This window comes from Salvelinus namaycush, chromosome 26 (assembly GCF_016432855.1).
Source record: "Salvelinus namaycush isolate Seneca chromosome 26, SaNama_1.0, whole genome shotgun sequence".
Lineage (NCBI taxonomy): Eukaryota > Metazoa > Chordata > Actinopteri > Salmoniformes > Salmonidae > Salvelinus > Salvelinus namaycush.
In genome coordinates, this window is record NC_052332.1 from 16,786,450 (window position 1) to 16,810,314 (window position 23,865).

Sequence of the window (23,865 nt, forward strand, 5' to 3'; positions counted from 1 at the left end):
AATGAAGACAGCACAGGCCCTTCCAATACAACATGGGTTTTTTACTCTTCTCTCCAACTCCAAAATAAAAGAGTTAAGAGGAAATGAACCACACTTGAAAAAAGTAAGTTTGAACACTTTCCCTCTACCCAGAGACTGAACAGAGGGAAGAAACAAGATGGTATCACTAGTGAGTAGAGGAAGTCTGTCCATACACATTTATTCATAGAAACTATGTTACAGAATTCCCAAGCACGAAATACAAGCATCCCACAAACACAACTGTACAGATCTCTACGAAGCCAGCATGATTTGTTTATCCTCAAAGTAGCATGGTCACCAACATATATAAGCTATATACACAGCTGCCGAATTGGGGGAATTATTCTATGGTACAGAGTCAGACAAACTCATCCCATATGGGGCGTGCTGCTTGGTCTTGTTATACAAGCCTATGGGGAGAGCAGGCTGGAGAGATAACCCTACACCTATGGTGCAGACAGGTCTTGAATTCCTCACCTCATAGTTAAAGGACTGGAGTAGGGTAACTTCTACCCCAGTCTTTTCCTCATTGTTAAACCAGTTTCATGTTCTCCACTACCATATAGTAAAACAATTTGACAGCAGTATGTAGAGCAAGAGCAGCAAAGAAAATATTAAACACTATTAACATTAAATCATAAGGCAAACAACGACAAAGAAAATGCTGTTAAGGACAGAGATTGTATTGATATGGGGCGGGGGTGCAATGAAACTGATGATCTGAAGGAATCCTTCCCATAAAAAACAAGATGAGAAGTTTTATTTGAAGTGTCATTAACAGTCAAATAAATCCCGCCCCGGCCACGCACACCCAGAACCTTTCCTGTGACGTCATGTAGAGGAGATTCTGGGGAATTCCAGGTCTCCTGGGCTTTAAAAGTGTCTCTACTACACTAGTGTTGCCACACTGAGGTGTACTGTAGGACACCATCAGAAGTATGAAATATCTGTCTAGTATCAGAGCTTTACCATAAGGACCAGGGGGAAAGCTTTGGCTAAGGACTGCTCTAGACCCTGTTCAACAACTGGACCAAACACACACACACATCTGCCACCGCCGATAGCGAGCAGTAGCGGGGCTGCATCATACATTACATCATTCCCTTCACTAACCATCCAGGGAAAATGTGAATCCTAAACATGTCATTTCAGTTTAAAACAGTCCTAGATCATTAAACCATGCAGGACTGATGCGGGGGGAGTGTGTGGATAGCTTCATGTCAATGGCGGTTATCAACTATACAGGCTTGGTTTGGGATGTGGTGGATGAGACTTCATCGGTGTATATAGTATAGGTAGAAGCTATAAAAGGAAACGTTTAAAAAGCATTTATTCTGGTTGTGTTATGAACATTACCTATCTGTGTCAGTAACCCATGTCTTTATATATATTAAATGTGTGTGGATCTGGGTTTCCATGGCAGATGAGCTGCACAATGGGGCAGAGGAAGAGAAGGAGAGAGGGAACAAGAGAGAAGTGAAGAAGACAAAGTGAAAAAGGTGGGGGAGGAGGAATGACAGATTCAGAGGTACACTCCCATTCAGCCCATCCCTCGTTCCCTCCCTCCACCCGTACCCCACACTCATGCAGCCCCAGTGGAGTGGGGTGGGGGCGATGGAGGGAGGATGAGGAGAGCGAGAGGGGTGGAGGAGGAGAACAGAGAGAGAGGCGTTGGTCATTAGCAGCCGCAGCCTTCCCTCTGGGGCTGTGGTTCGTTGGTTATTAGCCGGCCTCCCTGGGGTGCGGAGGGCTTGTGCTGGACACCAGACTCTGCAGCATTCAGGTCCAGACTGCCGTCCTGGATGTTCTGGTAGATCTTCTTAGCTGCCTCCAGGAAGGCATCCTCCACGTTCTCACCCCTGGGCAGAGGACACACACAGTCAGTCACATGGTTAGGAACACAAAGCATTTCAGCACATTTCAGACCAAATGTGAAGTAAAAGCAGGCAGTGCCCTACGCCTTACGTTTTTGCGCTGGCTTCCAGGAATAAGAGACCTGTAACAAGGAATGTACACAAGATGGAGTCAGACTACTGCAGAAGAAAATTACAGATCCCCAACCATCCTCCTTACTCATACATATACATATACTCAAGGGTGCAACTTTCACTGGGGACTGACATGTCCCCCCCTACATTCTGAAATTGCATTTGTCACCCCACTTTTATCATTGGTATGTGATACAAAACGAGACAACAGTGTGCTTTAGGACCATGAGGACGCCTACGAGCGGTCGGGTAGGCTGTTAGGAGTGTTTATCCGACTGGATAAACGTTTCCCCCACCTCTAAAACCAAAGTTGTGCCCCTGCCTAGACTTACACTACATGACCAAAAGTATGTGGACACCTCGTTGAACACTCCAATATCATGGGCATTAATATGGAGTTGTCCCCCCCCTTTGCTGCTATAACAGCCTCCTCTCTTCTGGGAAGGAGTTCCACTAGATGTTGGGACTTGCTTCCATTCAGTCACAAGAGCATTGGTGAGGTCGGGCACAGATGGGCGATTAGGCCTGGCTCGCAGTCAGCGTTCCAATTCATCCCAAAAATGTTTGATAGAGTTGAGGTCAGGGCCCTATGCAGGCCAGTCAAGTTCTTCCACGCCGATCTTAACAAACCATTGCTGTATGGACCTCGCTTTGTGCACTTGGGCATTGTCATGCTGAAACAGGAAAGGTCCTTCCCCAACCTGTTGCGACTAAGTTGGAAGCACAGAATCATCTAGAATGTCATTGTATGCTGTAGCGTTAAGATTTCCCTTCACTGGAACTAAGGGGCCTAGCTCAAACCATGAAAAACAGCCCCAGACCATTATTCCTCCACCACCAAACTTCACAGTTGGCACTATGCATTGGGGCAGGTAGAGTTCTCCTGGCATCCGCCAAACCCAGATTCGTCCTTTAGACTGCCAGATGGTGAAGTGTGATTTATCACTCCAGAGAACACATTTCTACTGCTCCAGCTTTGCACCACTCCAACCACCAACACTTGGCATCGCACATGGGGATCTTAGGCTTGCGTGCGGCTGCTTAGCCATGGAAACCCATTTCATGAAGCTCCAGATGAACAGTTCTTGTGCTGACGTTGCTTCCAGAGGCAGTTTGGAACTCGGTAATGAGAGTGGTAATCGAGGATAGACGATTTTTACACACTACGCGCTTCAGCACTCGGCCTGTCCCGTTCTGTGAGCTTGTGTGGCCTACCACTTCACAGCTGAGCCATTGTTGCTCCTAGACGTTTCCACTTCACAATAACAGCTCTAGCAGGGCAGAAATTTGACCAACAGACTTATTGGAAAGGTGGCATCCTATGACGGTGCCATGTTGAAAGCCATTGAGCTCTTCAGTAAGGCCATCCTACTGCCAATGTTTTTCTATGTAGATTGCATGGCTGTGCACTAAATTGTATACACTCGTCAGCAACGGGTGTGGCTGAAATAGCCAAATTCACTAATTTGAAGGGTAGTCCACATACTTTTGTATACAGTACCAGTCAAAAGTTTGGACACACCTACTCATTCAAGGGTTTTACTCTATTCTTACTATGTTATAGAATAATAGTGATGACATCAAAACTATGAAATAACACATACAATACGGAATCGTGTTGTAACCAAAAAAGTGTTAAACATATCAACATATCATTTTAGATTCTTCAAAGTAGCCACCCTTTGACTTGACAGCATTGCACACTCTTGGCATTCTCTCAACCAGCTTCATGAGGTAGTCACCTGGAATGGAGTTCAATTAAACAGGTATGCCTTGTTAGCCCCCGTGATATGCAACTTTTCAGGGAAGTTATGAACCAATATACACAGGCAGTTTGGAAAGCGAAGGCTAGCTTTTTCAAGCAGAAATTTGCATCCTGTAGCACAAACTAAAAAATGTTCTGGGACACTAAAGTCCATGGAGAATAAGAGCCCCTCCTCCCAGCTGCCCACTGCACTGAGGTTAGGAAACACTGTCACCACTGATAAATCCACTATAATTGAGAATTTCAGTAAGCATTTTTCTACGGCTGGCCATGCTTTCCACCTGGCTACCCCTACCCCGGTCAACAGCCCTGCACCCCCCACAGCAACTTGCCCAAGCCTCCCCCATTTCTCCATCACACAAATCCAGATAGACGATGTTCTGAAAGAGCGGCAAAATCTGGACCCCTACAAGTCAGCCGGACTAGACAATCTGGACCCTCTCTAAAATGATCTAACGAAATTGTTGCAACCCCTATTACTAGCCTGTTCAACCTCTCTTTCGTATCGTCTGAGATTCCCAAAGATTGGAAAGCAGCCGCGGTCATCCCCCTCTTCAAATGGGGAGACACTCCAGAACCAAACTTCAAAGGGGGAGACACTCCAGAACCAAACTGCGACAGGCCTATATCTATCCTACCCTGCCTTTCTAAGGTCTTCGAATGTCAAGTTAAACAGATTACCGACCATTTCGAATCCCACCGTACCTTCTCCGCTATGCAATCTGGTTTCAGAGTTGGTCATAGGTGCACCTCAGCCACACTCAAGGTCCTAAACGATATCATAACCGCCATCGATAAGAGACAATACTGTGCAGCCATATTCATCGACCTGGCCAAGGCTTTCGACTCTGTCAATCACCACATTCTTATCGGCAGACTCAACAGTCTTGGTTTCTCATATGATTGCCTCGCCTGGTTCACCAACTACTTCTCTGATAGAGTTCAGTGTGTCAAATCGGATGGCCTGTTGTCCGGACCTCTGGCAGTCTCTATGGGGGTACCACAGGGTTCAATTTTCGGGCCGACTCTCTTCTCTGTATACATCAATGATGTTGCTCTTGCTGCTGGTGATACTCTGATCCACCTCTATGCAGACGACACCATTCTGTATACTTCTGGCCCTTCTTTGGACACTGTTAACTAACCTCCAGACGAACTTCAATGCCATACAACTCTCCTTCCGTGGTCCCCAACTACTCTTAAATGCAAGTAAAACTAAATGCATGCTCTTCAACCGATCGCTGCCCGCACCTGCCTGCCCGTCCAACATCACTACTCTGGACGGTTCTGACTTAGAATATGTGGACTACAAATACCTAGGTGTCTGGTTAGACTGTAAACTCTCCTTCCAGACTCATATTAAACATCTCCAATCCAAAATTAAATCTAGATTTGGCTTCCTATTTCGCAACAAAGCATCCTTCACTCATGCTGCCAAACATACCCTCGTAAAACTGACCATCCTACCGATCCTCGACGATGTCATTTACAAAATAGCCTCCAACACTCTACTCAACAAATTGGATGCAGTCTATCACAGTGCCATCCGTTTTGTCACCAAAGACCCATATACTACCCACCACTGCGACCTGTACGCTCTCGTTGGCTGGCCCTCGCTTCATACTCGTTGCCACTGGCTCCAGGTCATCTATAAGTCTTTGCTAGGTAAAGCCCCGCCTTATCTCAGCTCACTGGTCACCATAGCAGCACCCACCCGTAGCACGCGCTCCAGCAGGTATATCTCACTGGTCACGCCCAAAGCCAATTCCTCCTTTGGCCGCCTTTCCTTCTAGTTCTCTGCTGCCAATGACTGGAACGAACTGCAAAAATCACTGAAGCTGGAGCTCACAGATCACTGCACATAGCCCATCTGTAAATAGCCCACCCAACTACCTCATCCCCATACTGTATTTATTTATCTTGCTCCTTTGCACCCCAGCATCTCTACTTGCACATCTACCATTCCAGTGTTTAATTGCTATATTGTAATTACTTCGCCACCATGGCCTATTTATTGCATTACCTCCCTTATCTTACCTCATTTGCACACAATGTATGTAGACTTTTTTATTATTGACTGTATGTTTGTTTATTCCATGTGTACCTCTGTGTTGTTGTATGTGTCGAACTGCTTTGCTTTATCTTGGCCAGGTCCCAGTTGTAAATGAGAACTTGTTCTCAACTAGCCTACCTGCTTAAATAAAGGTGGGGGAAAAAAAGTTAATTTGTGGAATTTCTCTCCTTCTTAATGCATTTGGGCCAATCAGTTGTGTTGTGACAAAGTAGGGTGGTACACAGAAGATAGCCCTATTTGGTAAAATACCAAGTCCATATTATGGCAAGAACTGTTCAAATAAGCAAAGAGAAATGACAGTCCATCCTTACTTTAAGACATAAATGGTCAGTCAATATGGAATATTTCAAGAACTTTCAAAGTTTCTTCAAGTGCAGTTGTAACACTTGTTCAAGTGCATCTGTAATTGAGATGGTTTGGGATAAGTTGGACCGCAGTGAAGGAAAAGCAGCCAACAAGTGCTCAGCATATGTGGGAACTCCTTCAATGTGTGAACTACTGTTGGAAAAGCATTCCAGGTGAAGCTGGTTGAGAGAATGCCAAGAGTGTGCAAAGCTGTCATCAAGGCAAAGGGTTCTTTGAAGAATCTAAAATATATTTTGATTCGTTTAACACCTTTTTGGTTACTACATTATTTCATTATTGTCTTCACTATTATTCTACAATGTAGAAAATGGTAAAAATAAAATAAAAACCCTTGAATGAGTAGGTGTTTCCAAACTTTTGAATGGTACTGTATATAGTGTATCTCTCACTCGCTCTTTATGAATGTGTCCTCACTTATGCGTTCACCTCTTTAGCATTCTCCCTCTGTACCTGAATGTATGCGCCATTTACTCTCTTTCACCTCTCCCTTTCTCCCTCTCAATCAGAGACGAGTTGCTACTTCTCAAACTCTCCATCCCTCCCTATATGGAGGAGTCTCTTCTCTCTTGGTCTCCCTCACACTCCCCCTTCCAATCACCTGGTGAGAGTGGGGGGACCTGGGGGCATTCTCACAGCCATTCAGATAGGGTGGAATAGAGAGAGACAGATTGTTACTCCTCTCCCATCATCCCTCTCATTGAGCCCGAGGATGTTCCCTGTCTCACCGTTCTCCTCAGCGAACTGCTTGGCCTCCTCATACGTGACATCTCTCTGGGCCTCCAGATCTGCTTTGTTACCTATGAGAATGATCACCTGTGGGAGGACAGAATGAGTCGGTCAGTCCTCCAGGCACCAAACACATTAACACAGTGGCAGTAGCAGCCTGGCAGGCACTAAACTCATCCTCACTCACTTATAGGCAGAAAACGACATACGAGACAGCTCAGACACACTTCACTGAGCGAGAGCTCTTACAGAACTTAGTACCAGTGGGAGAAATGGATTCAGCAATACTGTATCGGCTACACACCATGAAAGATACAGATATTAATATTAGAGGTCGACCGATTAATCGGAATGGCCGATTAATTAGGGCCGATTTCAAGTTTATATAACAATCGGTAATGGGCATTTTTGGACACCGATCATGGCTAATTACATTGCACTCCATGAGGAGACTGCGTGGCAGGCTGACTACCTGTTATGCATCTGCAGCAAGGAGCCAAGGTAAGGTGCTAGCTAACGTTAAAATCAATCAATCTTAACATAATCACTAGTTAACTACACATGGTTGATGATATTACTAGTTTATCTAGCTTGTCCTGCGTTGCATGTAATCATTGAATCACAGCCTACTTCGCCAAACGGGTGATTTAACAAGCGCATTCGCAAAAAAAGCACTGTCGTTGCACCAATGTGTACCTAACCATAAACATCAATGCCTTTCTTAAAATCAATACACAAGTATATATTTTTAAACCTGCATTTTTAGTTAATATTGCCTGCTAACATGAATTTATTTTAACTAGGGAAATTGTGTTACTTATCTTGCGTTCTGTGCAACAGAGTCTGGGTATATGCAGCAGTTTGGGCCGCCTGGCTCATTGCGAACTGTGTGAAGACTATTTATTCCTAACAAAGACAGCCAACTTCGCCAAACGGGATGATTTAACAAAAGCGCATTTGCGAAAAAAGCACAATCGTTGCACGAATGTACCTAACCATAAACATCAATGCCTTTCTTAAAATCAATACACAGAAGCATATTTTTTTTAACCTGCATATTAAGTTAAAAGAAATTCATGTTAGCGGGCAATATTAAACTAGGGAAATTGTGTCACTTCTCTTGCGTTCATTGCACACAGAGTCAGGGTATATGCAACAGTTTGGGCCGCCTGGCTCGTTGCGAACTAATTTGCCAGAATTTTATGTAATTATGACATAACATTGAAGGTTGTGCAATGTAACAGGAATATTTAGACTTATGGATGCCACCCGTTAGATAAAATACGTAACGGTTCCGTATTTCACTGAAAGAATAAACGTTTTGTTTTCGAAATTATAGTTTCCGGATTTGACCATATTAATGACCTAAGGCTCATATTTCTGTGTGTTATTATATTATAATTAAGTCTATTATTTGATAGAGCAGCATGACTGAGCGGTGGTAGGCAGCAGCAGGCTCGTAAGCATTCATTCAAACAGCACTTTACTGTGTTTGCCAGCAGCTCTTCGCAATGCTTTAAGTATTGCGTTGTTTATGACTTCAAGCCTATCAACTCCCGAGATTAGGCTGGCAATACTAAAGTACCTATTAGATCATCCAATAGTCAAAGGTATATGAAATACAAATGGTATAGAGAGAAATAGTCCTATAATAACTACAAACTAAAGCTTCTTGCCTGGGAATATTGAAGACTCATGTTAAAAGGAACCACCAGCTTTCATATGTTCTCATGTTCTGAGCAAGGAACTTAAACGTTAGCTTTTTTACATGGCACATATTGCACTTTTACTTTCTTCTCCAACACTTTGTTTTTGCATTATTTAAACCAAATTTAACATATTTCATTATTTATTTGAGACTAAATTGATTTTATTGATGTATTATATTAAGTTAAAATAAAAGTGTTCATTGTTCATTCAGTATTGTTGTAATTGTCATTATTACAAATATATATATATATATATATATATATATATATAAAAAAATATATTTTTAAAAATATATATAAATATATAAAAAATTAAAAAATATGCTTCTTTTGGTCCTCCAATCAATCGGTATCAGCGTTGAAAAATCATAATCGGTCGACCTCTAATGAATATACAACTTCCAATGCATCTGGGCACTAGTCATGTCCCATTTTCCAACGAGAGACTGTGGTCTTCGAGTACAAACAAGCCGACTGTGAGTGAGTTTAGGATGTTGACATTGTATAAGCAAGCTAGACGCATATTCTAATCTGTACATGAAAGCAGTGTGATTTGGCCATAATCATATTAGTCAAAATGCAATTTAGAGATGGACGGGGCTCTGGGGCATCAATCAAACACACTGGGTGTGCTGCGGTGGGATACAGCAGAGACACAAAGAGCATTAGATGAGAGAATGCAAGAAAGGGGACAGGGAGACTACTTGGTAGTACATCCAACCAGATAGTGTGTTTGACAGGCAGCTAGAGAGGAGCAGTGTGAAACCATACTCACAGTATTTGGGTTGGTCAGATTTCTGGCATCAGTCAGCCAGCTGCTGAGATGGTTGTACGTACTTCTCCTGTGGAACACACACAGGGAAGAGTGGGAGTTAGTTAACCTGGCGGCAGATCGGGACAAAACAGAGTGTGCCACATCATAAGTGGGATCAAAGGAGTGGCCGTGACGAATGGAGAAATGTTCCTGGGTCTGTATCTATATATATATCCTTTCACTAATAGAATAAACTTTCTGATATCGCTTACTGATTCTTCAGTTTTGACAACAGTTCTTACAGGCAGAGACACGGGTGTCAATATGGAACGCTAAAATTAGGCTAGGGAACAAACGAGCAATCGAATCCCAATTCATAAAACAGAGGCAATGATATGCTGCATAGACACTACTATTAGTGGGAAAACTACAATATAGAAATATTGCAATACTTAAAGCTTTACTCTGAGCCTATGCTTTCTATGAGAGGAGACAGACATTCCACTGTTAGTTTAGATGGCCACTGATACATTCTCACAGTTTGGGGGAGGAAAGTGGGGAGGGCAACAGGATGCAGACACCATGTTTGTTCAGGAAGAGAGGGGCACACTTTATGCCATCTGCCCCTTTTCCTTTCCTTTGTCTCGCACACAGACATATAGGCCTACAGACCGAGAGCAATCTGACTAGTACAGCTAACAGGGTGGGTTGTGTATTGTAGAACAAGCTGAGGGGACTAGGTGGGAGTAGGATGAAGTTGGCCCTAGATGCTTATCGGAGGCCAGTTTTTTTTACATTTTCTGTATGGTTTGAGCTAGGATTGGGGAAGGGTAATTTGACCCTAGCTCTTTGCCTACAGGCAGCTTCTACCTAGAGCATCAAGGTTCGGGCACATCGGCGTGTGTGCGCGTACCTGGTGATGTCGTAGACCATGAGTGCGCCCGCGGCCCCCCTGTAATAACTACGCGTGACGGCCCTGAAGCGCTCCTGGCCCGCCGTGTCCCAGATCTGCAGCTTGATCTTCTGGCCGCTCACCTCGATTATCCTCGTGCCAAACTCCACGCCGATCGTGTGGGGGCAGTCCGCCATGACTGGAGGAGCGAGAGGTGGGGAAAGGAATAGATCGTCAGTATAGCTATGAGGAATCCAAGGAGGCAACATTCCTCTATACACAGAATTCAATAAATACCAAAAACAGAGTATTGTCACTTTGTCAAGAGACATGAAGAGACTCTGGAGAGTGAACTACATCAGAGATCTGTACATAATGACGAGATGCTCGTGTCTCCGCCCAAACAATAGGAGTCGTTTTCAGCCGACAAGTGTCGGGCCAAAATAAGCCCATAGAAACGCATAGGTGAAACCTCTTGCATCGCATCTTCTTCTCCAACTACATCTCCCATCACGGAAGTCTGACTCAGTAGACCTTCCGCAGCCTGCCTCCCTTTCTCGCTCTCCCTTCCTCCTCTCCGGAGTGTCATTAGACTGCTGTGATTAACCTGCTCTCTACTCCATTTACCGTTACTACACCTCCTCCTTCCCCTGCACAATCTCTCTCCTCTCCCTACAGAACAGCCTGCCAGTGGCACAGCTAGCACCAACTTGAACTATGAACAGCACCCATATACATACGCATCTTTCCACACAGTCACGAACACATCCAACCACACAGAGAAAACAGGTGCACCCTTGACCGTATACACGCACTTCATCACCTCCATTGTGAGGGAACAGAGAGAGCAGGTGGGTTGAGTATCCATCTCAGACTGGCAGATCAGTTGGTTTTTACCACTTGCATTTCAATGTTAAGCAGAGACAGGGAGGAAGTCTTCAAACCTGGCATTCAGCACTCACAAAGCAGCTGCCTGTTCCGAGCCCAAGACTACGGGCCATGCAGGATGCGATGCTAGATAGATGAATGAGGAGCAGAGCATCTGCATTTACTGCTGCCTGCTAATAATGCCATTAAAATGCATTCAAAAGCCTGGGTGTTATAGTGAAGTGACTGAGGCTACAGCTGAGAAAGCACACACAAATAACATGAAGCAGACACACATTTCAAAGTGGCACCCACACTCTCCCCCTCTCTCAATGAGCTGAAGTCATCAGAGGGGATTTACAGTGAGACAGTCCATTCCTACAGCCTGTGTGAGATGGGGGGGTATCTGTCTGGAGTCAGTGGGGATGTACTTACATTTCTTCTCTGTGAACTGGTGAAGCAAACATGACTTCCCTACCCCCATGTCCCCTACAGAGAGAGAGAGAGAGAGGGAGATGTGTCAGGATCCATGTTCAAATATTAACATTACATACAAGACGGAGAGGACAAAAAAAACACACAGACATACAACTTGTTTCATATTTTCCTATGAAGGGATCCGTTTTCACTGACCACTCGGTCTGACCAGGAACAACTCTGGTTGTAACACAGAAAGAGCATCTTCCCTCTCCCCCTCAGACATTGTTAACAGAATGCTATGGTGGTTGCCATGTGTGTGCTTTACACATATGGAGGGCACTTGAAGAGGCAGCATGAACAGGCCTGCAGGGCTTTGACTTAAGAGCTGGCATGGTTACCTCTAGTGGAGTGGGGAGAGCAGAGCATTTTATTTACTTTTTAAAGCTGCAATATGTAACTTTTTGGGTGACCCAACCAATTTCACATAGAAATGTGAGTCATAGATCTGTCATTCTTATTGAAAGCATGTCTAAGAATCAGTAGATCTGTTCTATGTGTGCTAGTTCTAGGCTTAACATTCTTGCATCTTCTGCAGTCGGTTTTGTACACCAGCTTCAAACAGCTGAATAATACAATATTTGTAGTTATTGAAAATATATTTCACAGCGGTTTAGATGGTACAATGTTTCTGAATACTTGTTTGTTTTGTCACAAACTGAAATTAGGCGAACTACTCAAATTTTTGCAACCAGGAAATGGCGGAGCCATTTCCGCATATTGCACCTTTAAGGCCTATACACTAATGTCTGCTCTAGCTACGGAGCTAAAGTGACGTGTGTGTGTTGTATGACCACATTGATGTCTGGGTAACAGACAGCAAACAAGAGGAGCACACGACAGGGCCTTTGGCAGTTGTCAAACAAGTCCAAAGTTGACATTGAGGTGGGGTTTTTAAAAGCCTCAATGCAGCAGGGTAAACCACCTCCAGGGAGTTGGAGATGAAGAGATATGGAGATTTAACTTCCCTATTTTGAGGTGACAAACTGGTTGGAAAATACACTAAGGGGAAGAGTGGAATGCACAACAAGATAAAACTACCACCTCAACTCAGAACATTTTGGCCAGGGCTATGCACCAACAATACATAAGGTTAATGTACTCTCATTGCTTCTGTTGGTAATTTAGATCAAACAGGAGAGCAATCGTTCTTTTTTAAGTTCATTAATAACCCCGTTACGAGCACATTGTCGGTACAGTATGTCATTAGAACACAAACCATTTTGCTTTGCTTAGGCTAGCTTCCGGGGAAAACATTTATTGATGAAAACGTTTTAAAGCCCTGCGAGATGGCGACCACATACCGAATCAAAAGGAATCTGCTGTAATGAGGTCATGGTTGAGACCTGGAGTAATCCTGACCACATGACCTGACCAGGACAAACTCCTGAGCTACGGTTCTAGTCTCGTGATGGGTGCTCTTTCAGGGCTTGTAGCATCTCAGTGAGCTGTGTGCTAACTGCAGCCAATGGGTGACCTACATACAGCACAGCACTGTACACACAAACAAACAGGCCTCCATTCCAATCCAGTCAACACGCATGCTCGCGGCTCACTTACCGATGATGATGTATTTGAAAATGTAGGAGTAGTTGTACGGTGCGGTGGCCATCGTGGCTCTGAAAGAGAGAGAACGGTTCAAGATGAGTCAGAGAAAGAATCAGGGTGCTGTCTATGAATCTACTCTAGCTGAGCACCATGCAGAAACCACACATTATCATTGAATTCTGTCTGTCGACATCACTCACTATCCCATCTAATTGTACAGTGCTTGGTTTGACCACACACTTAGTCAACTGAAACATTGCATCTTGCTGCTCGACCACTGGCACTCCATAACATTAAACTACAACATCATGCCTGGCATATAGCATGGGCCTGTGAATTGGTCAACATGCTCAGTAGAGAATGATGTCACCATGTCTCAGACCATACTAGAGAGACTGAGCAGCTGGTGTGCTGTATGAGAACTAAAACATTATTCTAGGTAGTATGAATAATTCCTGATTTCTCAGGATTCCTGTCATGTGATTTCTCAGTTAGACAGCAGGCCCAGGAGCACTGACCTCTCAAACATATGGGTAGGACTCAACCCAGCTGGAAGAGCTGAAACCATCTGATAGCGATGTATCTGACCACATACAAAGTCAACGTATTTGTAACTCCAATATCGGACATTAATCTACAGGGCCTAACTCAACTGATATCTGTCTATCAAATCAGCATGAGGAAGTCAAGCTTCAGCCAGCTATCACTGGATAGGTCCCAATTATCTCTCCTTCCTCCCAAAGTGTGCACTTTTTCACTTCCCTTCACCGATTTGAAAGGACATTTCTGGTATAAGAAACATGGCGGAAACTCCCTCTAGCCCATGCCTCCACCAGTCCAATGCTTTTAGATTTGTGGGAAGTAGTGAATGAGTGTACACTTCAGGAGAAAGGAGAGATTATTGGGACGCACCCTGTGGGCAGGTTGTGTAAGAAGAGAAACCAACCAGGATTAGACAACGACTCAGCCTAGCTGAGGAAGAGAGACCTAGAAGTGGAGGGAGGCTGCAAAAAAAAAAAAAATCAGACAGGGAGGGTCATCATAGATCACACACTCTGATGGACAGGGCCTGTCAGGGGAGTTCTTCCAAGAAGCCGTCATCTTATTCACAACAGTACCACGGACTGTAACAAGACGTGGCAGAGCCAGACTCTTCTGTATTACTATCCCGTGATGCACCTACAACTTGAAGTTTCCATTATGATCTTTAGGCCAGCAGCCATTAACTAATGGGGTTAGTTAGAGGATGAATAACCACCAATTACAATACGGATGTTATCAATTTGAGAGGCCCATTAATCAAACAATCGCTTAGCCACTCGTTTTCATCAAGATGAAGATAGAGAACTTCTCTAGATGTAGCCTAATCTCACACAACGGAAGCTAAAACAAAAACAAGTGAATAGGACCAAATGGGTTTTTATGTTGGGTTGGTTGATCATCACCATTATGCACCATGTTCAATGGTTCAATGGTTTCCTCTCTGCATCACAAACCTCGAGCAACAACTGCTCTGAGAACTCTCAGACAGATGTCGGAGTAAACAGAGAGGTTTAAATTGAATGGTAAGCATTAGCCTTGTTCTGTGCTTAGCCAATGGGGGAGCAAGGCTATATCTCCACAATAGCAAAGGCTTAGGTGCATGGTCCCGGGCAGACTGAGGTGCGTGTATGAACATCATTAAAAAGAACAACATCGATCTGCATAGAAAATAAGCAGCTATTTTCCATGATACACTCAGATAAATATGAGGCTTCTAGCCAATTGTGTCATCGATACGGCAAGTACAGGCAGCCAACATCCCCAGCAGTGTTGTGTCACTTTGAGGCATGCGATTTCATTAGACTTAGACTTCACATTCAGGAAATTGCATCATGTGCACAGCTCCTTTTAATCTCAAATGAAAGGAAGACGTTACATTAGGCTGTAGAAGAGGAGAGGTTTTAAGAGGGATAGCGTTTCCTTGCGTCTCCCTAGTCCATTATACAGAGGCTCTGTCAGAACCATTAGCAGCTGTCATTTCACAAGAGTACCCAAGGGAGGACAAGTAGCACCTTTAAATTCCGCTTAACAGTCTGGCTAGATACTGCACGGAAACACACAGGTCTAGGCCCTAAGTAATTGGTATCCCTAGATACCAGCTACCCACACAACCCATCTGTTGCCTTTATGCTGAGCGACATTCATTCAAATGGATTTGAATTATAACTAACTACACCTACAGTAGCAGTTAAAAGTTTGGACACACCTACTCATTACAGGGTTTCTTTATTGTTTCACTTTTTTCTACATTGTAGAAGATTAGTGAAGATATCAAAACTATTAAATAACACACATGGAATCATGTAGTAACCAAAAAAATTGTTAAACAAATCAACATATATTTTAGATTCTACAAAGTAGCCACCCTTTGCCTTGATGACAGCTTTGCACACTCTTGGCATTCTCTCAACCAGCTTCATGAGGTAGTCACCTGGAATGCATTTCAATTAACCGGTCTGCCTTGTTAAAAGTTAATTTGTGGAATTTCTTTCCTTCTTAATGCGTTTGAGACAATCAGTTGCGTTGTGACAAGGTAGGGGTGGTATACAGAAGATAGCCCTATTTGGTAAACGACCAAGTCCATATTATGGCAAGAACAGCTCAAATAAGCAAAGAGAAACGACAGTCCATCATTACTTTAAGACATGAAGGTCAGTCAATACGGAACATTTCAAGAACTTTGAATGTTTCTTCAAGTGCAGTAGCAAAAACCATCAAAGGCTGTGATGAAACTGGCTTTCACCGCCACAGGAAAGGAAGACCCCGAGTTACCTCTGCTGCAGAGGATAAGTTAATTAGTTACCAGTCTCAGATTGCAGCCCAAATAAATGCTTCACAGAGTTCAAGTAACAGACATCTCAACATCAACTGTTCAGAGGAGACTGCACGAATCCGACCTTCATGGTTGAATTGCTGCAAAGAAACCACCACTTAAGGACACCAATAAGAAGAAGAGACGTGCTAGCGCCAAGAAACACGAGCAATGGACATTAGACTGATGGATATCTGTCCTTGGTCTGATGAGTCCAAATTTGAGATATTTGGTTCCAACTGTCGTGTCTTTGCGAGACGCAGAGTAGGTGAACGGATGATCTCCGCATGTGTGGTTCCCACCGTGAAGCATGGAGGAGGTGTGATGGTGCTTTGCTGGTGATACTGTCAGTGATTTATTTAGAATTCAAGGCACACTTAACCAGCATGGCTACCACAGAATTCTGCAGCGAAACGCCATCCCATCTAGTTTGCGCTTAGTGGGACTATCATTTGTTTTTCAAAAGGACAATGACCCAAAACACACCTCCAGGCTGTGTAAGGGCTATTTGACAGAGAAGGAGAGTGATGGAGTGCTGCATCAGATGACCTGGCCTCCACAATCACCCAACCTCAACCCAATTGAGATGGTTTGGGATGAGTTGGATGAGAGTGAAGAAAAAGCAGCCAACAAGTGCTCATCCTATGTGGGAACTCCTTCAAGGATGTTGGAAAAGCATTCCTATTGACGCTGGTTGAGAGAATGCCAAGAGTGTGCAAAGCGGTCATCAAGGCAAAGGGTGGCTACTTTGAAGAATCTAAAATATATGTTGATTTGTTTAACACTTTTTTGGGTTACTACATGATTCCATGTGTGTTATTTCAGTGTTTATGTCTTCGCTATTATTCTACAATGTAGAAAATAGTAAAAATAAAGAAAAACCCTTGAATGAGTAGGTGTGTCCAAACATTTGACTGGTACTGTATATAAAGAGACGGTCAGACTCAAACGCACACCTAGAGCATCACTGTTAGAAGCTGCCTGCTATTTATAGCACAGACACCTCTCTGAATTATTATCCATTGCTGCTTATATGGTAATATAGTCTATTCCATAGTCTATAAGAAAGGATGGGTGATAATCAGGAATATAGACACACATACAGTCATGCACATTTGAAAATATTCAAACAGATGCTTGGCTTAAATATAGTCTCAAATTGAAATCAACCTTGTTTATGAATACATGATCTGACTTCACATAAGAGCATCAACTATTCAGGAAGAGAGAGGGCGTTCTCACAAACAATTCAAATAATTCACTTGTCAGTAATTCAGTCTCACACTATAGCTGAGAGCGGACATCTGTAATGCAAGTATTAGGCACAAGGGAACAATGGGATCTGATTCCAAATCAATCACCCTAAATAATAGCCTACACATACAAGTCTTCTAACGTGCGATTAATTGTGACTAGGGTATCCGTTATCATCTCTAGAGAATGTTTCCCTCTATCTAGGAAGTTTCTCTTAAGTCTGTGGTTCAGTACACAGCAATTATAAATGCATTGCAGTTAAACCAGATTTTGGAGATTAAAATTGCAATGCAATAGAGCCTGGTGCCAACCAGAAAAATACATGATGTGGCCTGCTGTTCAATGACCAAGTTTTCCTGCTAAACAATATAGCACTATGACAAATGCCTCAGGCTAGAGCGGGGGTGGGTTGACTTGAGAGAAGATGGGAGAAGGTGAAGAAGAGTGTTAAAGGAGAACAGTCCGGGTGAAGAAAGAGAGGTGAATTAGGGACGCTCACATTGTGATATAAATAGCCAAATTTAGTAAACTAATCACGGAAGACTGATATTTAGGATCATCTTCCAGAATTGAATGAATTTGTGCTAATCATCTGAGGGGGTTAATTTCAGGTCAAGGTGTCCCCTCAGCCTCATCCTCTCTGCATGGGGTTGGTCAGAGACCCTTGGGTGCCACTCCCCTGAAGTGGCCTACAACAAAATGGCCCCACTCCAGCTCTGCCTGCTTGAAAAACAAAGTGCAGCGAGAGTACAGTAGAGAAGTAAACAAGTAGAAAGATAGTTGAGGTGGTAGGGGAAGTCATGTAGTTAGCGTGTGGGATAAGCTCCAGTAAGGGATTTGATACACTGACCGTAAAGTGAACTAGTATCACAGCCTGCCTTGCTGCTAGCCTGACTGCCTTCCCTCACATGACCCTGTCATGTGATGCCTCCAGACTCATGTGAGTTTTTCCATAAGGCGAAAGCTATAGGCCTACTAGAGCTGTACACACTCTAGGGCTACTCCTTCTTTGGGTAAATTATAGAAAAAAAATCCCTTTTTCCCGAACGAGGCCCTGGGGAAGTATACATCCAAGGAGAGTGCGATTGAGAGCATGTGACCAGACTGCAGTCTCAGCACTTCTCCATACACTCGCACTGATTCATAAAACAGAGCGCTGTCACCTCTTATCACATCCACTACCTGTTGTTGAACGAATATAATTGGTGTCACATACTGTACATCTGGGCTATTTTTCTTTTCTCTGACTCATTGTCATATTGCTATGCTGCCATACAAACAAAATCCTGCTGTAAATTGCAGAAGCACATTTGGGTTGTGATCACCATTACCAAAGGCAGAGATGGAATGGACAAATCAATTGCGAAACTTGGGTTCAATCAATGCACATACAGTGTATTTCTTTCACTTTGTGATCTGCCATTTTAAGGGAATATTTTTTCCATCAAAGTAAAATTCAAGGCCAAGAAAATACCAAATGCCTCTGCTCTTGTCACACAGAGGAGAGGAGTATCTCAGGTGATGACACATCTACATGAATACATTCATATTCCATCCTAATCAAAGCCTCATTCTTATATCAAATAAATATTTCAGTGATTGACAGTAAGGGCTGGCCCGAGACAAGGCCTAGATATGAATGCATGCTGTGTCATCTATGTGATATATATTATTTCCACACTATGAAATTGGGTTGGACTGCCTACCATGCAGAATAAGTTAATAGACCAATAACAAAGAGAGTTTGCCCTCCTCTCGGCCAATAAAAGTTCGTTTTTAGGTTACACGTCCCTTCCATTAGGCCAGGGTTTCCCAAAAACAGCTGATTCAAATAATCAAAGCTTGATTATGAGTTGGTTATTTCAATCAGTTTTGTAGTGCTATGGCAAAAACCAAAACATGCACCTAGTGGGGCCCCAGGACCGAGTTTTGGAAACCCTGCATTAGACCACTCCAAAACAGTCCTAGCAACATTTATTTGAGAAATTGTTTGTTTATTTTTTACAACTTAAATTGAAAACAAATCACAGTAGGGTACTTAATTGTTACCCAGAAATGATTTGATGTTGAGATTAAACGGCTGCGTTGGACCTTTTAATGGACGAATGAACGCCACAATTTCAGAACAATACAGTTGGCTTGTGACAATGTAGGCTAGAGGGAGGGCATAATCTAGCAAACTGCTCATGACAGTTAAAGCACACATCTGACTATAGCTAGCTACATGAGATGAAAAGGTTGATAAACTAATGACCTACGAATACAACACCCCAAAGCCTCTATCTGCTGGCCAACGACGTTAGCTAGCTGATGCTATCAACACAAACCGTGGCAACAGTCTGTTTAGATAGCTAGCATCTTGGTTTATTGTTTAGACGGGACGCTAAAATAATGTATTGTAAAATGTACTGGCAGTGAAGTTGGGAGAGGTGTGGGTTGCTAGCTGGAGCAGTTAAATGTCCAAATATGACCATAACGTACTAGACTAGACCCGATCTTAACGTTAGCCATCTTCATTGACCTGCTAACTAACTAGCCAGCTGGAAACAGGCTAAACTGGCTAACTAGATAACCATAATACATGTGTCATCATTTATTGGCGAATAGGTAGCTAGCCATGTCGACCTAAAGGGAAGAATACCGTTACCATGACATGAGCCTTGATAACTAACTTAGGCGAAATGTTGGGGCCAACAAATGATAGCTAGCCAGCGTAACGTTACTCTTTCGGATACTACAGTAGTTAGTTAACGTTAGCTCCTAAGCAATGGCCTGTTCCCAAAAACAACGGACACCTGGCTAGATCCACAGTGGTTAGACAAAACCACGGGTGCCTGTGAAGAATGGTAATATATTACACAGCGCAAGATAGATAACATTAGCTAGTAGACACTTTACTCGTTGGCTAGCTAACCGCTAACTTAACTATATTAGCGTAGTAGTTAGCTAGCCACTATAAATTGTAACACAGAAGGTTCAACGTTTTATAAATGTGTTAGCTATATGTGGATACGAACACTCCTATATTATGTTTATATTCTTACCGGAAATTGTCGGTTTAATGTCTTGAGCTCTTCAGAAGAGATCTGCAGGTTATCCTGGCTGAAGTATCTACCTTGCCTGCCTGTCCAAGATGGCTGCTTGCACTGCACAGGGTTTTTCCTTCTGTTGTGTGGCTTCTGGGACAAAGGGCAATGCATATGGGGCGATTTGCGCTGTTTGCACTAATTATAAATGCGCAATGAAGTGCGCAAACTGAAAAATCAATGTATTGGACGCGATAGGTAGTGTCGCCGATATTAAACAGTTTTGTGTCATGAAGAATCACTTATGCTTTGGTCGGTGTGATGGCAGTGCTGCATCAGACGGCCTCAGCCTACATGTGTGCGAGTAGACTAACCTAATATTCGACCATCAGTGTCAAAGTACAGTACTATATATTCAATTGCTGGTCCTTTTGTTGTGGACCCACACTAGGAATATTTATAAAGAAAGACCTGTGTTGGGAATGGGATCTAAGCCAACTACAACATATTCCATAACTAGGCTTATGATTTGTAGATCAAATGTATTTTCTTTATGATTCACACCCAGACACATAAACAATAAGATGATCTATTTTGTAAACCTCAGAGGTTATCAGACCCAATTCTCTTTTGCTGATATGGAATAGGCTATGGAGGGAAGGCTTCATACTGCATGTAACTTGTTTAAAAATGACTTGACAGAAGTCAATGTGTATCTACTGATGTTGTTGAATATGGTTTCCTCGATATTACGAAAGGTGTCCCGCAGGGGTCAATTCTGGGCCCTGTGCTTTTTACTGTTTACATTAACAATATCGACTTCCACTTGTGTAACCTGCACTTGTATTTAGATGATACTGTTGTGTATGCTATTGCCCCCACGGTTGACCAGGCTCTATCTGACCTACAGTCTGCCTTCATTGTATAACAGAAAACTTTATTGACCTGAAATTAGTATTGAATGCAGGTAAAACTAAGTGTATGTTGTTCTCTAGAGCACATAAAAATAACTCTGATGATTTAGCATATGTACTTTGGATGGTGTCCACATTGATTGTGTCCCTGCTTATCTGTGCATCTGGATAGAAGAAAAACTGTCTTTTAAAAAGAATATTGATGAGTTAAATGGGCTTCTTCTATAGAAATAGGTGTAGACAGCAGAGCCTTTTGGACCTAGACTTGGGGCTCCGGTGCCGGTTGCCGTGCGGTAGCAGAGAGAACAGTCTATGTTCTGACTGGAGTCTTTGACAAATGTTTGGGCCTTCCTCTGACATCGCCTTGTATATAGGTCCTGGATGGCACGAAGCTTGACCCCAGTGATGTATTTGGCCGTACGCACTACCCTCTATAGCGCCTTATGGTCGGATGCCGGGCAGTTGCCATACCAGGCGGTGATGCAACCAGTCAGGATGCCCTCGATGGTGCAGCTGTAGAACTTTTCAAAGATCTGGGAACCCATGCCAAATCTTTTCAGTTTCCTGAGGGGGAAAAGGTGTTGTCGTGCCCTCTTCACAACTGTCTTGGTGTGTTTGGACCATGATAGTTTGTTGGTGATGTGGACACCAAGGAACTTGAAACTCTCGACCCGCTCCACTACAGCCCTGTCGATGTTAATGGGGGCCTGTTCAGCCCTCCTTTTCCTATAGTCCATGATCAGCTCCTTTGTCTTGCTCACATTGAGGGAGAGGTTGTTGTCCTGGCACCACACTGGCAGGTCTCTGACCTTCTCCCAATAGGCTGTCTCATCGTTGTCGGTGATCAAGGCTACCACTGTTGTGTCGTCAGCAAACTTAATGATGCTGTTGGAGTTGTGCCTGGCCATGCAGTCGTGGGTGAACAGGGGATACAGGAGAGGACTAAGCACGCACCCCTGAGGGGCCCTGGTGTTGAGGATCAGTGTGGAAGATGTATTGTTGCCTACCCTTACCACCTGGGGGCGGCCCTTCAGGAAGTCTAGGATCGAGTTGCAGAGGGAGGAGTTTAGTCCAGGGTCCTTATCTCAGTGATGAGCTTTGTGGGCTCTATGGTGTTGAACACTGAGCTGTAGTCAATGTTGACATTCCTATCGGTCCTAGACTATGGCAACATCCTCTATATGAATGAACACAGCTGCCACTTCATTAAAGCCCTAAGATACAGTTTGTCGTAGTGCACTGCGCTTTATTACGGGCGTCAATTTTAGTACTCATCACTGCATTCTCTACCAGAAAGTTCGTTGGCTGTCTTTTTTTAATTCAATTTTTTAATTTCCCTTTTATTTAACCAGGTAAGCCAGAACAAGTTCTCATTTACAACTGCGACCTGGCCAAGATAGAGCAAAGCAGTGAGACACAAACAACAACACACACATGGAATAAACAAACGTACAGTCAATAACACAATAGAAAAAAGTCTATATACAGTGTGTGCAAATGGCGTGAGGAGGTAAGGCAATAAATAGGCCATTTGATGTCACATATGTTGATACATTGGTATGTTTTCATTTATAAAGCACTTTTCCAAAAGGGCTCCGTACAATTCCATTGTACCTAACACCTTTTCTAAACTTTAGACATGCGAGTTACCACACCTGGTCTTAGAGATGGCTAACTCTGGAAATTCCTGAGTTAGGTAAATAAGCGTTTAGTTTTCTTGCATCTTATTTGTGGAACAATCTTCAACATTTTCTTAAATTGTATATTTTGATGCCTGTAGGGCAATTCAGAAAGCTGATTGAAGACCTTATTACTGATGAATATGTGGGATCCATAATAAATACAACATGTGTTAGTTTTTTATGACCATGTTTTTCTTTCTGCTTGCATTTTGTATTTATATTTTGATGTGTGTATTTCCTGTAATTTATGTAATTCCGTGCTCACTGTAATATAGACCTTGGTCTCAGTATGATAAAAGCCTGATAAAAGCTTAAATAAATAAATAAAAATCATAGTTGCCTAATAAATCAGACTGTGATAAGAACGTTGCGGCTAGCACGTTGATCAGACGTTGTCACTATTCCGGCGGCTGTATGCTCAGTGGTTAGAGCGTTATGCCAGTAACCGAAAGTTTGCTAGATCGAATCCCCGAGCTGTCAAGGTAAAAATCTGTCGTTCTGCCTCTGAGCAAGGCAGTTAACCAACTATTCCCCGGTAGGCTATCATTGTAAATAAGAATTTGTTCTTACCTGACTGGCCTTGTTAAGTAAAGGTACAATTCCTACCAGGAATGCATCAGCTGTCATAAAATCAACACAATACTATATTTTTCGTCCACAGAAAACAACTTTTGAATGTGCCCACCGTGCCTTTTCCCACTTGATATATTTCTCATTATTGTGTATGAACTTCCTAACTCCCTCACAGAAGACATCTAGTGCCCAGAGGATGTAAAGACATCCTAACTAGACCTAACTGCTCTGAGATGGAAGCATAGACCAACACAAGTCTCACAAAAAAGGTGATGGTTTTTCTGGGATTAATTGTAGGTTACTTACCTTGCCATGTAAAGAGTAACTTTTCAGTCTTCTTTTTAGTCTCTCTGTGGGCATCTTCAACTCAGTTGC

General features: G+C 43.2%; 1 protein-coding gene across 1 annotated transcript; it reads right to left on the minus strand.

Moving 5' to 3' along the window:
• Positions 1–24: 24 nt before the first annotated feature.
• LOC120021212 (ras-related protein Rab-14-like) lies at positions 25–20,609 on the minus strand. Its single transcript, XM_038964874.1, has 8 exons — positions 20,340–20,609; positions 13,200–13,258; positions 11,598–11,651; positions 10,317–10,494; positions 9,425–9,491; positions 6,940–7,027; positions 1,987–2,017; positions 25–1,880 (listed from the first exon to the last, which is right to left on the minus strand). The coding sequence occupies exons 2-8, from the start codon at positions 13,249–13,251 to the stop codon at positions 1,700–1,702; spliced, it is 651 nt and encodes a 216-aa protein (XP_038820802.1). The 5' UTR covers positions 13,252–13,258; positions 20,340–20,609; the 3' UTR covers positions 25–1,699.
• Positions 20,610–23,865: the final 3,256 nt, after the last annotated feature.